General features: G+C 43.0%; 1 protein-coding gene across 3 annotated transcripts in view; it reads right to left on the reverse strand.

Annotated features, from left to right (window-relative positions):
* The window catches only part of MCF2 (MCF.2 cell line derived transforming sequence), a 62,686-nt gene that overhangs the window by 5,658 nt on the left and 39,884 nt on the right, over positions 1-17,144 (reverse strand). For 2 of the 3 annotated variants that reach the window (XM_074914980.1, XM_074914982.1), the window contains 15 exons: positions 16,667-16,755; positions 16,364-16,430; positions 14,433-14,548; positions 14,250-14,319; positions 13,795-13,887; positions 13,343-13,435; positions 12,241-12,366; positions 11,194-11,415; positions 7,808-7,900; positions 6,743-6,821; positions 6,153-6,216; positions 5,573-5,679; positions 5,379-5,491; positions 4,991-5,103; positions 3,362-3,462 (listed from right to left, as the gene is read on the reverse strand). In XM_074914980.1, the coding sequence (XP_074771081.1) occupies positions 3,362-3,462; positions 4,991-5,103; positions 5,379-5,491; positions 5,573-5,679; positions 6,153-6,216; positions 6,743-6,821; positions 7,808-7,900; positions 11,194-11,415; positions 12,241-12,366; positions 13,343-13,435; positions 13,795-13,887; positions 14,250-14,319; positions 14,433-14,548; positions 16,364-16,430; positions 16,667-16,755 (1,546 nt within the window). Of the gene's footprint in view, positions 1-3,352; positions 3,463-4,990; positions 5,104-5,378; positions 5,492-5,572; positions 5,680-6,152; positions 6,217-6,742; positions 6,822-7,807; positions 7,901-11,193; positions 11,416-12,240; positions 12,367-13,342; positions 13,436-13,794; positions 13,888-14,249; positions 14,320-14,432; positions 14,549-16,363; positions 16,431-16,666; positions 16,756-17,144 lie in introns of all 3 variants that reach the window. The other variant, XM_074914981.1, reaches the window with a different exon arrangement.

Raw genomic sequence — 17,144 nt, forward strand, 5'->3', positions numbered from 1 at the left:
GTGTCACTGCAGTGAAAATGAGTCACCCATCTACTTTGGGTTACGGCAAGGACCTCATTTCTGCCGTCCCCACTCTCTGTTTGCCATGGAGGTGGTCCTGTAGCACAGCTGAGAGGTGAGATGCCTTTTCCTTCACTGACACAGACGCTGTCAGTGCTGTAAATGACAATCTTTGGCATGTTAGCAACCAAGGGACTTGCAGAAATGCTTTGTCTCCTGCCCCACTGTGGAAAAGGAGTTGGGATTTTAACACTGCAGCCTTCACCTTCCCTAAGATGTGTGTCTTGCACAAGGGAAATGAAGAGATAATCTTGCATCTCCTTGTTAATGCATATAAAAGTCAAGTCAGTTGACCAGGCAATGTCTGACAGCTTTAGCAAGGCAGCTTAAGCTAACAACACATGGGTAAATCTCAGTAGTAGCTATTTTCTGAATATTGCTTTTTCTGAGCAGAGTTCTCTCCAAACTTTCTCCATTTTTAGATCTGCATGTTATCACCTGCGAAAAAACCTATTTCTATGGCAAACAAAAAAAATCCACTAGGAATTTGCATAGGAGACAGAATAAACCTACTCAGAAGAAAGCAGCAAGGACTAAACTCAGAAATCATAGCTAGAGGCACACCAGAGGGAAAAGTGGTTTTCAAAATGACCTCCAAGCCATCTTCTTCCTAAAAAGCCTCCTGGCTTATATCCAGGACAAGATTTACAAAAAGTTTAACATAGTTTACCCCATGCACACCTCTGCAAAAGAAGAATTGGACCAAAATACTTGTTTTATTAACAGTTACATGTCATTGCCAATAGCAACCACTCACCTATAAGGAAAATTACCTCTACAACTATGTGAGGAAAGGAAGAAAAATCACCCGTGGCTTTGTTTGAGTGTTGCAAGTTCAGCTTTGCACAAAGGCTGCCCTCAGCAGGCTGGGTGAAGGAGGATGCAAAGCCAACAATGGTAGAGGAGCGGGGCATTGACCTAACCCATATTTGATAACTTCAAATGGGCAGCAAAAAGTTCCCTGTAATTGCATTATTATTTGTACTGGCTCAACACTGGAATAATTAGCAGGAGGGGAGAGGAATGGCTTGTAGGTGTGCAGGTATCAGCCATCCTGTGGTGGGAGATTTTTGTTAGGGCTATGCTATAAATTGAAGAAAAAACCATAAAGGTAAGGGAACTGTTTCATCTATTCAGCTAAAGGCTTTGCACTGAAAAAAACCCAAATCCCAGATTTGTGTGAATTCTGGTTATGAAATTCTGTGATTGGAGATACTTTGTTATTTATTGTGAGGACCTGGAGCTGAGCAGTAACAGAGGCACTACCCCTCCTGAAGGGCCAGGACTGCCTCTCCCCCAGCTCTGAAGCGACTTCAGCATGCTCTAGGTCTTGGGGACCCCACAACATATTAATCAAGTTTACTCTGCTTGCATGCAAAACAGCATTTCAGCACAAGCAGCTAATAATACGTGAGAGTTACAGTGCTCCCTCCTGCCCCTACTTTGCTCTACAAGCTCGGCTGCCTAATTCTTCTGCTATACTGGAGCAAGAGCTCCATCTTCTGAAGAAGCAGAAAAGAGCCCAGTCCAGACTGCGTCCCCGAGCAGACAGTAGTACAAAGTCACCTGCAGTATAAAATGACCAGTCACAGAGGAAAGGGAATTGCTAAATGCAAAGGTATTGTCTGAAAATCAGTTTTCAGAGTGTAAGTACGTTATGGGTATAAGGACACGTCACTGCAAAGCTCTAGGAATAGCTCTAGGAAATAGCAAGGAAACATCCTACATCATCCTACAATATTGCCTGGAGTGCGTGTAAAATTAGAATCAGGCCTAGAGACTGCATACACAATCAGCAACAGCCAGAGAGAACAGAGTTAATCTAAACAGGGAAAACAGAGCCTCAGTGCCGTGACTAGACCCTGGCAACACGACTGCAAAGCATCTAGGCAACAGTTTGAGACTTACAGGAGGAACTTTCTGTGGGTTTGCTTTGTGAAATTCTCCTTAGTTTGTACTCAGCAACTTTGTAAACCAGCCTGGAGTCACGAGACACTAGGCTTTGGGGGATATTACCACTGACAAAGCAAACTAGTGTTTAAAGTTCACTTTCAAGATGCATTTAAGGCCGGAGAAACCTCCTGCACAGGCTGTGGTCCAGGACCTGGTGAGATGTGATAACCAGACTGGCTGAGAAGACACGATGTTGCTCCAGGGTGGGAACAGGCCAAGAGGAACCCTCTCAGCTGCGCTGCGAGCCCACAACGAGCAACCCCTTATGTAAAGTCAGAAAAGTTCCAACCTGTGAAATTTGACTGCCCTGCAATAAATGGGATGAAAAAATACCTTCCTGTATAGGAAGGATTTCACTGAAATATACTGGAAAACTACCAAGACCTGACTGGAATTTTAAGCCTTACAGAAGGCTTCCTTCATATTCATCAGAACAATAGATATTGACAAAAAGGAAGTATTTAAAGAGAAATCTACTCACAAAATTGGTTTCATGTGGCCATAACTGGTGGAATTTTACCTTTTGGGGTTTTTTTTGGGGGTGGTGGGGTGGTGTTGAGTTTTTTTGTTGTTTTTTTTTAACAGACTAAATCTATGTGGGTTTCCTGAGCTGCTCCCATTGCTAACCCTGGTCTCCTGTTTCCAGTGGACAACATGGTGATGAGGGAACACATGGAGCGGTGATGCTGCACACACGGCAAGGGTGACAGGCTGCTCTTAAGGCATTTTCTTGTGTCATCTGTTACGCTCCCCTATCTATTTCTATGTACATTTACAGCTAGAAAATGAGAAATAGGATTTTCGAGACTAGAAGCCTTCTGCCGAAAGCTGGTATCCTGTTTATTATAAACTTTATTCTAAGAATGGATTGACAAGCAGGCAGCAGTGAGGGCTAGAGTGAGGCTGCAGAAATGAAGTATTGCCTTTAGAGTGCTGGGGGTCAGGCCACAACATCTTTTGCAGCAGGAGGAGATTTTGCCTAGGTACCTCCTATTCACACAGGGTTTGAGCTACAGCAGCAAGTAGGCAAAACAGTCACAGGAATCCCTGGTCAGGCTCCGTCTCTTCTCCCCCGATCTTCTACCCAAAGCTCTCGCAAAGAAATCTATGTTTTTAAATGCTTGGTTTTAATTGACTGGTGCCTAAAGTCACAGAAATGTCTTAAGGTGTAACAAACAGAAAAAAAAGCTTAATTTACTACTTTTGCAGGCTTTTTGGAGTAGCTGCTGTCATTTTTTTTCCTGCAGAGGCATACACAGCCAGATTTAGTACATCAAGTGTAATGTAAATGGCTTAAAAGACCTGATTGGAGTTACGAAATATTTCTGCTAGGCGTGCTATATGATACCTGCGACTTTGGCATTCCGAAATCTGCAGTCACCGACTACTATCTGCAGACTGTGGACAGGAATCCAGCCTTCTTTTCTTCTGTTTAGGTTTTTCACCAACCTTTGAATGACAACAGTATTAGTAAAACAAACAAACCAACACAGCAACAGTTCGATACGGGCATACCCTACACAGCTGCTGGTGCAACCAATGATTTGGTCAAACCAGGGAAGCATTTTAACAGGAGCTGGGCATGCATTTAAAGTATTCTTCCCACCTAAATTTAGGACCCCAATTAGAAAACCCAGATTGGGGGCACAGTTGCCTTGGGCCCCTCTCTTTCTGACGTTGAGGAACAGAACTCTCCAGAACATGAGTTATCCTGCCCAAGACCTCCAGAGATGCCAGTTTCCCTCCACTGACTACCAATGGAGCCAAGGGCAATTTCCTCACTTCTCTGCTACTAAGCTAGACTGGTAGGCTGATTTTAGTCAGGGTACTATAAGTAAATTCAAGGCCAGGATGTAGGTAGGCAGCTGGAAATACTCATGCTCATAAATTACATTTCTCCGTCTCACTCATGCAGTGAAATCTGCTCTAACAAGTAAGTTTGGTGTGAGAAATCTTTGCTTGGCACTGGCCAAAACCTCTGTTGAGAGGTGGTGAACAGTCAGCAAAATGGAGATGCTTTACATCTTGCTTTTGCTAACAACAAACTGAATTTTGCAAAATGCAGTTGGACTAGATGATCATTCCAGCTGAAAAATTCTATTCCATTCCACTCTATTCTATTCCACTCTATTCTATTCCATTCCTATTCTATTCTACTCTTAATTTCCCTTGAAGTTGGCCAGAAGTCCTCCACAGGGCATTTGTGCCTGTGCATTTACAGGCTAGTGCCTGCACACATTTGATCCAGGTTCCTGCTAATATCACCCTTCCCATATCCCAAACAAGGCACTAGTACGCTGCGCTCTCTCCTACTGAGATCCCGAGCTGGCTGACAAGAGCTAGTCAGAAATCCACCTGGAAAGGAAAAACAGCCTAAAATCTCAGCCAAATTGCTGCAAAAATCAGAAGAGGCCACACTGCCCTCCAAGACAAGGAGACTAACGGTTCAGCAGGCAGGAGGCTGGGTACGGTGATTTCCCAGGCAATGCTCCCAGCCATAAGGGGAGAACCAGCTGTGAAGTGTTATCATCTTGTGAGCCACAGCTTTAAATACAACAGAAAGATGGTCCGCAGCCATTAACCAGTTAACACTCACACGGCTTTCGAGGGAGGAAAATATCTTGCAATTACTCCATATTGCTACTTTTAAGCCAAGAGGAATAAAGCCAACAGCTGAGCTGGGGCGGGCAAAGAGCTCTCACTTGAAGCATCATCTGAAGCGATGAGGGGCTGTGAAGATGTTGGTAAAACACAGCTCACCCAGACACCCATGGCAAAGAAAGCCCTGACATGTTTTCCCAGGCCAAGCCAGTTCATAGGGCCTCTAGTCTTGACGAGGGAATGAATTCTCCAGCTTTCAGGAACAGTCTAAAACTTTATCAGAAGCCGCATCAAGCGTATCACCAGGCAAGCGAGGTTGCATGGAACTGCCTTGCAGGATCTTAGAGATAAGGTAAAGTAGTCCTAAAATACCTACCACTGTCCCTCACCATCTTCATGCAAAAGCTGAATTTCATCGCCATTTTTCACCAGCAGGTCCTCTGATCCTCTCCTCTTGCAGTCTGCAAGGGCTTTGTATTTTCCTGGAGACTGTGGTAGTAAGAAAAAATTATCTTTTTTAGCTGCATTTCATATCACACAGCTGTTATTTCTGACTGCCGCAGGGAACATGACAGAGCCCTATCAGCTACCTTAATTTAAATTATTTGAAGAAACTGTGTCTGAGACATCTCCTTATTCACCAAATTAAGAAATGGAAAAACTAAGAGACAAAATACATCCATTATCCAGTGAAGTAAAACAAAGTAAGACAACCAAAAAAGGAAGCACCCCAAGTTTTGGGACTATTGCGTCTCTGTACTAACCAGCTGGTTCCCATCCTCCTCTTCGGTGTCCGAGCAGTTGGAGAGGTACTGGTTACCCGACCACTCCTCCAGCCCCTCGCAGATTTCCAGGGACTGTGACATTCCCGGCCAGCCTGCAAGAGAGCATGCAGCTGAGGTTGGGGGTACCCCAGCACCCACAAAATACACCCCGAGGGAAGGGGAAGGGTCCGTACTTCTGTGGGGCTTGTTCTGGGGGGACAGGAGCCCACTGTCCAGCATCACTGGACTGGTGCGCTCTGAATCATTCTCTTCGGAGCTTATGGAGGCTCTCTGCTGCTTTCTGAATGACAAAAAAAGAAATCAGTCTTAGTTTTACTTTATGAATGAATGCAAACTCCACGCAGTTTTTTAAAACAGGGTCAGAAATAATAATGTTACTTTTTAACGTATATTCCTATAAAACTTAAGAACATCAGCACCTGGTTTTCAGTTTTTGGGAGGGGAAATATAATTGCTACAGGATCTCCCCCTGAATTTGAGCACCGCCTTTGATCTTTGTCTCCACTTACAGGGGAGCTGCAGCTCAGGTTGTGCTGCCAGGAGAGAGCTTGAGGGTGCCCCTCACAGACCCTGTCCCCAAACCACCGCCACCCAAATGGCAGCACACCCCTCCTGCCTCCTACCCAAAGGTCCTGGGCAGAAATGGGGGGGGGGGGGGAACAGTGGAATAGCACAGAGCCAGGGTATGGCCAGAGGGTACCCCACGACGGGAGGGTACTGCAGAGAGCCCCCGGTCCGGCTCCTGGGACTCACCCATCACTCAGCTGGGAGGAGGGAGGGAGCTGGTCCATGCACGAGCCAGGCTGCTGCTTCTCCACTGCGGGGAGGTCAAACACCAGCTTAAAATCCATTTTTTTATTAGCAACCATCACATTTGAAGCATTATTTTAAAAGTTAGACCTATTGTACAACCCTAATGATTTCCATTTAGAGGAAAAGCAGACCTAGGGACTCTTGCAAAGTGCAGACTTAGCTATGATTAAGATGGCATGTTAGCACAAATCCAATAGTGAGCATGCCACTGAAGACTATAATATGCTTAAAACTAGGCATCTGCTATGTATCTTGTTGAATTAAGCCTGTGATAACAAATGTGAAATAATCCCCAAGGTAATGACCAAAAACCAAAAAGTAATTCTGTAATTCATTTTCACACAAGCACCTGGCCTTTACTGCTCTGTTATTTCCCTGTAATGTAAGATCTCACTCCGATATTTTGCTACTAGGCTTCTTCTGAAAAATCAATTCTTTGGTGAGAATTAGTGGATTTGAAGATTAGCAATGTGAAAATAGGAAAGGTTCTGCTGCAGAATGAATGCCATGGAGAAATTGGTCAAATGTACCTTTTATAAGCTCCTGCTGCTTGAACAAAATTTTCCTTATTTCATTCAACCATGCCATCTTCAGGTCTACTGTTTGGGCCTGGAAGAAGAGAAGACTGTCTGAATTTTGAATGAAGAATCATCCATTACAATGTATGAACAAAACCTTATTTTTCTATGCTGTAATTATCTGAAATGCCCTTTTATTCAAAGATACCATTAAAATTTAAACATTCTTGACCTTTTAAAATTAATGATCCCACTACACTCAGGCAAAACACTGTGGAAACTGTGGAGCCATCACTACAACTCAAGGAGTGAACACAAAGGCACACGTGTGCATGCATCTTATCTCTTTAACAAAATACCCAAAAGGCTAAATCTGCCTTTTGAATATATGTATACACTCTGCTACATACATCTGCTTTATGAATTTAAGTTGGATACTGTGTTGTAACATGGAGAAAAAAAAGGTAGGCAGAAGACTAATTAAAAGAACCCATCAATCAACATTTTCACAGTGGGTTTTTCTGTGAACACCCCATTAGGCAAACATTTCACCTCCATAAATGCCTAATCAAAATTCTACAAAAGGAAAAAAAAAAAAAATCAGGAAGAAATCAGGTCAGTCTGGCTACTGTTCTGTAGTTGAGTCCAAAGACTACTGGAAATAGCACCACAGAGGCTGAGCCTTTGCTCTGGGAGTAGTTCTGACATCTGATTGTAGAGGAGCACGTGGCCTGTGTCTATAAAGCATGAGGCCCATTTCCCAGCTCAGTTCACATAAGCTATTAAGCACGGTAATTTTTATTTTTTTTTTTCCAACTACTGTTCTATTTGAGATTTCATCTAGAATAAAAGGCTCTATTTCCAAGGAGCAATTCTGTCTCCACTTTAAGATGACTTTTACAGTTCTGGACTGGACACCAAGGACCAGCTGCTGGGACAGCTCTGTGAATGCTGACATGGAAAGAGGAAGAAGAAATGCAAGTTAAATGTTTGATAATCCCATAAAGGTCAATGGCAGACATTTCCTTAACACTGTTATGAGAATGCACTAGTATCCAGATTTTTCAAGTTACAAACCTGCACGACATAGACCTCTTCTCGCCCACTATACCAGATTTCAAATTTCCGATGATCTCCTTTCACGTTCTCAGTTATTCCAACTGCATTCATCTGCAAAGGAACAACAACATCAAACATACTACAAATCTCTCCCTCCTCCCTCTGATACCGGACATTTTGATTCCAGACATTTTGCAGCATGTTAAACAAACCTGTTTTCACGCAATTTAACACATTTCATCAACTTTAATTTCAGCAGCAACTGAAAGTCATTATCTAACTTATCCCCCCTGACTTCCCGCCAGCTTGCTGTATTTGCAAAAGCTTTCTGAAACCAATCAACAGACCTTAGGGGACTTTCCATTTGGGAATCAGTATAACTAACTGAAAAGTCATCTCATACCTCTTTCAGCATGAAATTTTTCAGATGAGCCATACGAAGCTTTATAAATGCAGGGCACATTATTTTTTTACATACGTTACTTCTGCCATCCAATTCTTTATTTACTCATTGCATTCTGTGCTTCATTCTTTGAGTGATCTTAAAAATCTATTTGTGAAGCCCTCAGCTCCTTCAGAGATTTCAGTTCAATGTCTTTTGGTCCCTGACCATCCCTGCAGTTGAGACACTATCCCAAGGTTTCCGAAAGAAGGGTTAATTTTGAGATACACAGCCTGAGCTGCCACAAACCTGGCTTTCAGGAAACACGCAAACTTCAGGCTAGACGCGGCTGAATGCTGCTGTACCTATATACCCGTTACCACAGACCACTTTTGATAAGTTGGATGGAAATGCCAAAGGCCCAAATAATTCAGGATCTGCACAACATGACCCAGCTGAATCAGTAGCTCAAACTACAATTAGAGACCAAGAAACTCCTCAGCAACAGGAGACTTCCGGCCCAGCTGCTGAACATGCTATAAAGCTGAAAAAAGCTTTAATAAACTATATTCTCACTTAAAGCACAGTTTGCTTAGCAGTTTATTGCTGATTAATGAATGGTCAAAAATAGCTGAACTATCCCACTTACATGTTTTGAAACAGATCTAATAATAACGGTATCATCTGTCATAAATTATTGACACAGACTGCAACAGATAAATCAGTATAAATACAAATAAGGCCTTAGAAAGAACATCTGTTTAACATTGCTGTGCTGTTAATATGTGTATCCTATGAGCTTTTGGTCTGAAAGACTATGAGGATTTACAAATTAGGTCATCTGGGCAAACTTTTTGTTCCTAGCTACTTTTTCAAATGTTGGCACCCATTTTCAGTGACTACAAAAAGCCTCAGGAAATAGGAAGCAAGTTGCTAATTAGCTTTCCTCATTTCTTCACTGGTATGAACAGCAGAGCTCTTACAAGCTTCTGAGAAAGTGTTTGACCCCAGATGCAGAAAGGCCCATCACTGAACAGCAGTCAGTATTTCCCAGTTTTATTTTGTTTTAAACATTTTTAAAATAATTTTTTAAAATTACTTCATCCTGTGCAGTATAATGCCACAAAGACTAAGAAAGGCAGATTAGGCTCCGTTCTGATTTTATGAAAACTTTAAAAGCTTAAAAATGTAAAAAATAATTTATGAAAGATGTTGAAAGGGCAGCCTAGAGAGTGCCTCACTGACATTCTGCAATTTCCAGTTCTGTGCACCTCCTCTGGCATGGCCATTTATGTGGAAGCTCCTACAAAACTGCCCAGACATCAAGCTATTAGAAATCATAGACAATCTACGATGAGGATGCAAAGGGAAGCGCCAGGAATAGACATATCTGCTCATTCCTGTTAGTGGATTTTGAAATTCTATGTCCTCCCCTGACCAGGATTCACTGTCTCTCAGCTGTTGGTTCACTGCAATGCAGACCGAGGAGGGTTAGTGTAAAGCTCTGGGATGGTGTTCATCTGCATCGCCTTCCACAGCGTACGAGGCAGACTGATTTACTCAGCATTGCAGTGAGTTATGAACCTGCACCCTCTAAGTTACTGAATCTCAGCTGAAGAGGTATTTACCACTGGATATTTTACACAGTATGTAAAATACTATCCTGAGGGGTTCTTTTGTTTGTTTTACAGATGTCCAGTTACGCAGATTCTACCCAACAGCTTGCTTTAATTCTGAATCAACAAAATACATTCTTGCAAAGAAAAACAATTTCCTGATACTATCATGAATCAAATAAATGTCAAGCTCCAGAAACATGGTTTCACCCTCAGGACAGCAATTCTGAAAACGGATGTGTGCAGGTGTAATCCTGCCCATCCTTGGATTCTCTAACCCCAACCTCTCAGTGTGGGAATGCAAACAACTGGAAAATGAGCCCTCCCAAGGCAAAGAAAAACCCTGGCCACATTGCCTGGAGTCCTGAATGCAGGATTTTCTCCTCCGAGCAGGCTTTCCCCATGCCACCTCTTCAGTTCTTTCAAAAACACGTATGGTAAAACAAGTGCTACAGGGAAAACAAGCTCTCCAGAAAAAAAAAAAAAAATATGCTGTTTGGGAAAAACATTTAAGTACCTAAACATATGGCCCGGGATTTGGTTTTAATATACAATTTATAACATGCACTGGAGCTGAACAGACTTATCTACTATTACATGGGTTTCCAACTACTCATGGCATCTCCCTCCCCAGACCATGCTGAGATCAAGGACCTGCAGCATCTGGGCCTGAAGGCTCTGCCTCTAAATGTCCATTTTTTTTCCATTCTAAGATATACCCATATTGGGTTTTTACTTATCAAGAAAAACAAAGGAGAATAGTGAGACAAAATGCTGATGTTAGAAGTGCTCATCACACAGAGTATGCCAGAAGGTCTCTTCTGAAGGTGCAGTTTGGGATTTTTATTGACAATAGTTAGCATTTATAGGCTTGGGACAGTTGGTTATGTCCTTCATATTTTGCCATAAGGCTACTCTCTTAATGTGATAATTGTACTTTTAGCTGCAGTTAGAACCTGCCAGAGGAGAAAGGCAATGAAAGAGGAAGAAAAGATATCTCTGCATCCTCCTGGCTGGGAAACAGGGTTTAGGAGCCACCAGGCAGACCCCAGCCCCAGGTGGGCTGGGGAAGATGAAAAAGGCCTCCCCATTTTCATGCTTTCACCCCCACTCCTGGAAAGCAGACAGGGGGAAGGCACATTCTCATCCCTGGGACTTGCCCACAGCTCCATTTTCCTGGCAGGACTCCAAGCCCATGGGCTCTGCCAGACACTGCTTCAGCTCTGGGGGTCCTCACAGTTTATTACAATCAACAGCCTTTCCTAGGCATGGCACTTCCATATGAGGCATTACATCCCTTAATAGCAGAAAACAAGCCATTGTTTCAAAGGAAAAAGACTCCCTGGGTTTGCAGAGCTATCGGTTTACAACATACATAGCAATGGCCCCAGGTAAGAAGTCCTTACTTTCAAAAAATGCTTAAAACTGTAAGATGAGGTTTTGTCGTATCCGTCTCCATGCTCCTCTCGTTTCTTGCAGAAGACCAAGGCTTTCTCATACAGGAACAGATGCCTCTGCATTGGCTTGAACCTGGCGAGATCCTTCATTTTTGTCGGACCTTTTCGGTGTCCTGTCCAAACACTGAAAGATCCTTGCATCAATACCTTCCCCAGTTCGCTCAGGTCACCCTGGTGAGAGTACAACAAATAACAAAAGAAAGAAAAAGACATCAATTAAAATGTAAGAGGACCGTCCAAATAATGACAGGCGATGGGGCCAGCTCTGTTCCAAGGCACGTCACTCTAAGAATAGGTCTTCCTGGAAGGATCAGATGATCTTTTGGGAGTGACGGCACAGTGCCAGGAGGGAAGCAGAGGTCTCAGGCACAGGGCTGCATCTAGTCTATGTGAAGGGATACTAGTCAGTAACTGGAAGAACTAGGAAGACAGGAGAACTCTCCAGCTCCTCTGGAAGCCAGGTCAAGGACTCAACTACTTCAGTGGGAGAGGGCAGATGAGATTTGAGCCTGAACTGAGGTCTCGTAGGATGGACTTCTCAAGGCAGCTAGGACTGGGACCAACAGATTAGAAAGACATCCCTTCACCCCTCCCTGAAGACCTAGGAAAGACAACCACTTCTATAAGCAAGGATAATAATCAGCCTCAGAGAGTATTTAGTTAAACCTTGAATGAGAAATGTTTCTATGAAGACACCCCAGGTGAATCATAAGGTGAGCTGTGAGAGAGTTAAGGTGTGTGCTGGAAAAAATACTCTCGAGAACCACAAGGTGGCAAGTGTGGGCACTACGCGACTTTGAACACGTCCTTTGGATGCGGATATTTTCCAAAATCCTGAAATCAGACGGAAGACTGTCACCTGTAAGAGCTTCCTGATCCCATTCACTTTGTAGCTGTTCTAGTAGGGTTTTTAGCTCATACATTCTGAGATACTATCCATTCCCCAATGTATCATCCAGCCTTGTGCAAGGTCTCTCATTACCCAAATCTACTCACATCATATCCTGTTATTGAAATCTGATGCATAGAGTCATTGACTGACTTTAGCAAATCCAACATTGCAACCAGAGCTTCTTGAAGTTCCTGAACTCCATCACAGCTTGTGCTGTACTTTAGCAGCTCCTGAAAATAGAAATGGAAGAGCACGTGTTTGCACTTGAACAAAGCAGACTTTTCCATCTCACCCAAAGTTTCCAATGCCCAAGAGCAACCTGCACTGCCCAAGTTTCTTTTTTCCTATGTCACTGGAAAAAAGACTCTAAACCACAGTCAGTACGAGGTTTGGAATAGATCACTGAAGTATGGCCCGTTTTTTCTGGGTTTTCTTAAGGACAGTGGCATCATGCTCATCTGAGTTTTTTGTGTTGTGTTGCCCTGCTTGATAAGAAATGGGAAATAAGGCTCAGGTTTTCCATCGCCAATATATCATATATGCCTTCAAATGAGGTTGCAGCAGATGATTATATTCAGACTAGCCAACACAAGGAACAGAATTTATAAAATCAAGAGCCTTCAAGTCAGTAAATTAAAGACAGATTAGGGAATTAGACCGTTGATATAAAATTACTTTCGTTTTAGATCTCCTGTGCCCACTTACAGCTTTGTGTGCACTCATTTCTCATTCAAGAGGCTAGAAGGTGAGGTTCACAAGCCACTACCCCAGTGTCATTCCCACTTTGCAGGGTGGGAATAACAGTACTGCCCTGCCTCAGACAGGGGACATAAGAATAAATTCATTAAAGATTACAGGCACTATTACAACTTGAGAAGAAGAGACGCATCAAGATAATATATTTCATTCATCATAGTCTTATGATCATTTCCCGTTCAGTTTTCTTAGCAGGGCTTCTGTCATTCTGCATCTCTCAACAGATTCAGGTAGTCTTTCTCCCCTTAAAAAATGGCTTGTTAAAAGCACTTGTTCCTTTTTCAGGTATGCAAATTTTTATCTTCACTGAATGTCACTACAGAAGGCCAAGACAAGTGATATGTAATTTACAGCTTGGTGCTGATTTACGGTAACCTTTAATTGAAAAATAAAATGCACTGAAAAACAAATCTATCTCCTGATGTCCTTTCAAAGCAGAATATGAATTACCTTTAGAAGCAACTGGTATTTTGTCAGGCGCTGCACTGGTTTGAGCAAATAGGAATCCAGCCCAAGCTTGTGCTCTAATTTTCTTTGGCATTCCTGGAAGAAAGAATTCAGATTAAGTACGTTCTGCACCAATTATAACTAGTTATTCCTACAGTGTGACTAGTGTGGTTTGATAACTTTGAAGATTTCACGTAAAAATTCCATATGGTGCCTAAAACTAAAGAAATTTTATAAAAACACGTAAAATAATATAATGAGTGGATCTGCCTTAAACTCCTTGTGTACAAGAAACTCCAAGTGCTGTGCACAAGAAACTTCAAGTGCTACTTTTGTGAGGCTTCCATGCGAGGGTTAACAGAGTATGCTGCAAAATTGTGGGGTGCTGAGGAGGGTGTTTAGGACAAGTGAGTGTCCCAGGACAATTCCTGCCTTGGTAGGAACAAACAGCTCACCTGGAAAAAGGTGCTTTCAGAGCACTGCCTCCACAGGGACTCTGACCGGGGCTTGTTCTGGCAGTATTTCTCATACATCTGGAAATCCTCTCGCTGTAAGGGAAGCCGAAAGGCAAGTCACACGCATGCACGCAAACCTGCTGGGCAGCCAAGTAAGGTGAACACCCAAACTGTAAATCTGCTTTTATCTCTGTTGCCATCTTTAATATCTAAAAGTCACAGAGTCTGGGTGAAAAAACCCACTGCTGGGAATCACAGCAGACCGCAGTGTAGTCACGACTGCTGCTCTCCCCCATCTGCTGCTGGCCACGCACCTACGCTGCCTGCCTTGCTGTTAGTATTGCGTATCAGAAGCATCTTACTCAACTGACATAACTGAGATGTTGCAGAGTGCGACAAATCAGGAGAAACATTGGCCTCCAAGTCTGCTTTATATGTGAAAATGAGTCACCCACCCTGTCTAGGAAACAAAATCCCACTCTCTCGGGTGCTCCCAGGCAGCTTTCCAAACTGTGCAGGAAAATTCTGCAAGAGACAGGAGAAGAGACAAAATGCAGCGGTGAGCAAGGTACGGTTTGGGTATCTAATGGCTATAGGAAATCAGTCTGATAAAAGGAGGAATAAAGCCAGCATTGTACTTGTTGTGGAAGTCGTATATCTCGGGCATGTTTCCGAAGAGGACATCCTTCCTGTTCCTCAGCACGGGAGGCATGAGGATGAGCATGGCGGGGTTATCCATCTCAGCTCTGTAGCCCTGCGGGATGCAAAAGAGGCTCATCACTCAGCTGGTAAGGCCTTGGCTTGGCATCTCCTCGAAGGCAGATGAAAAAGGGACGTGAAAAGACTTCCAATACAATCTGCTTTTTTTCGAAGTGTGGTATCCCTTTTATTTCCTTATTTTTGTCTCTAAACCCCTATCTTTCAGTCCCTGGGCACGTGGGGTTGTAGTCCAGCGGGGAATGGCTTGGGACAGCTCCCGTGGGGCCAGCCAGCACTGTTCTGTGTTCACCAAAGGCAAATTGCAGACACTTTCTTCTGGCTACAGCCTGACCGCAGGAGAGGTCCCAGAGGAAAACCTGTCTAGGTTGAACACGCCTGCTGCTATGACCGTGGGACACAGAAGGGACAACGTGTTTGCATGGGGCACGCAGTTACACACAACCTCACAAGAGCCAGCGCATGAGGTGACTCGTTGCAAAGCAGAGATGGCTGCTCGAGAACAAATACCAAAAATCAATGGGCTTTTTGCTCTTGTACAAGGCCCGCTGAGCACCAGGAGAGCCTGAGGCTCTCCTCGATGCCTCAGGATTCCTGTCCTCTGCGTCTCCACCTGCCTCTTGAAACCACAGCCTCCCAAGCAGGGAGGTGCTGGAAGGGACACCACTGCACTACAAAAAGTTGAGTAGAACTAGGAAACAGTGCAAAGCTCCCCTCATTAAAATCACATCACTGCACCAGCGCAAAAACATTCACCAGGTGTGGTAAACATCCTAACTGTAGGGTAGGGAGAAGGCATGGACAGAGCTCAGGACTGTCACTGCAAAGAAGACATCAAGAAGGCCATTACCCACAGCTCAAGCTGGCCATGCCAGTCACCAACCACGGCATAAAACGGAGGCCTTTTTAACATGAGTAGCAAAACCGTTGCAAAAATGTATTCAGTATGTACAGCCTATCTTTTTCGGCTTTCCAAATTAATCTCTCACACTCCCTATGGTTGGAATCAGTATTCCTTATACTAAGCAGGCATTTTGTACTTGATTAAGGATGCAGTAGAAGATAAATATCTGGAAAATTAGTCATTTATATTTAACCACTACAAGCAGGCTTTCCTCTTCAAAGGAAACTTAAGTCTATCTGTCCATTTTTCTCCATCTAGACTTGATATGCACGGTAATAAATCTGCATATCTGCCAACTGCTTTATCACAGAGAGTGTGGTTTAACAGAAAAAACAATCAGTGCAGGGCAATTGCATGTAACTACCTGCAGTCCAACAGATTTATAGCCTGGTTGTTCCTGGGTGAGAGAAATGCAAGGGGGAGAGCTATTTAACAGCCAACTTGTTTTGGCCATCAGCAAGAGTTATTTTGAAATAAAGCAGAATGTCTAAAATGGCAGTATGAGAAATTATGATCTGTTTTTTAAAGAAATATTCTTTATACATTCACAAACTTCATAGTATTGAGACAGAATCCTCCCAAGGATAAAACAGAAGCTTATTTCTTTTGTCTCTAAAAGGTAAAAGAAATTAGTGAACAGTTAAAAATAACAGCTTTCTGTACGTTTTTCCAGGCACCGATAAAACTAATTACCAGTGCTTTTGTGTACAAACAGAAGGCTTCTCCCTCATTCTAGATGAAAAGCTCATCCTGACACCAACTGTTCCTGCAGATGCCTCCAAAAAGAAAACCTAGGGAGAAAACTTGAAAATTTATGACTAGCCTGGGATCTGACAGTTTAGTAGAAACCTGCCTGATCACATTTTTGCTTAGTTTGATAGAGTGGCAGGAACCCTTTTGTACAAGTCACCAGGGAACAGTAACGAGCAATCTGAAGAAGTCACTCACCGTCAAAACAGTGAACAGTTCCTCTACGTACACCCTCTCAGTTTCTATAAGCTCATTTATGACATGGCTAAAATAAAGAAAAAAAAAAGTATATTATTTTTATGTCTGTAAAAAAATCACAGATAATCAGTGAGGTTCAACTAGCCCAAAACATGGTGTGATCTCATGAATAACCAACACAGGGATGATAAAACAGGTAAATGTGCAAGAGATGACACCTAAGTCAGGTTGGAGGAACAGGTGGATGGGGCAAGAACTGGCCAGAAATAAACATCATTTTGAGTGATGCAAACAAAAGCTTACCCTTTTAGTATATCCAAGTTATCATCACTGTCTGAAATAAAATACTGCAAGGAATTCCGTTTTTCCTGATAATCATGCATTACTTCGATCTGGAAGAGAAATGGGATGTACTGGGAAGAGCTGCATGGAAGCTACTGCAGAGGCAGGATGAGCCCAGCCCCTCATGTCAGCATGGGAACTCCTTGGGGAAGGATGAAATATGCTTCCTTTTAAGACATCCTTTGTGACACAAAACTTTAAAAGGGCAGAGAGTATATAATGGGTAGCCAAATATTCCCAGAAATTACTCTGCTACATAAAATCTGAAAATACTGGTAATATAATTCATTAGTGCAGAGACCAGAGAACAGTTTTGACAGGGGAAATATCTGCAGATGGGGAGTTTTCCTAATAGGCATCACTTTTATGCAAAGGACATGTTCAGGGAATAACACAGAGGAATTTGCTATCTATGACTTGGAAAAACAATCCAAGACAG

This window comes from Athene noctua, chromosome 11 (assembly GCF_965140245.1).
Source record: "Athene noctua chromosome 11, bAthNoc1.hap1.1, whole genome shotgun sequence".
In the NCBI taxonomy this organism is placed as follows: domain Eukaryota; kingdom Metazoa; phylum Chordata; class Aves; order Strigiformes; family Strigidae; genus Athene; species Athene noctua.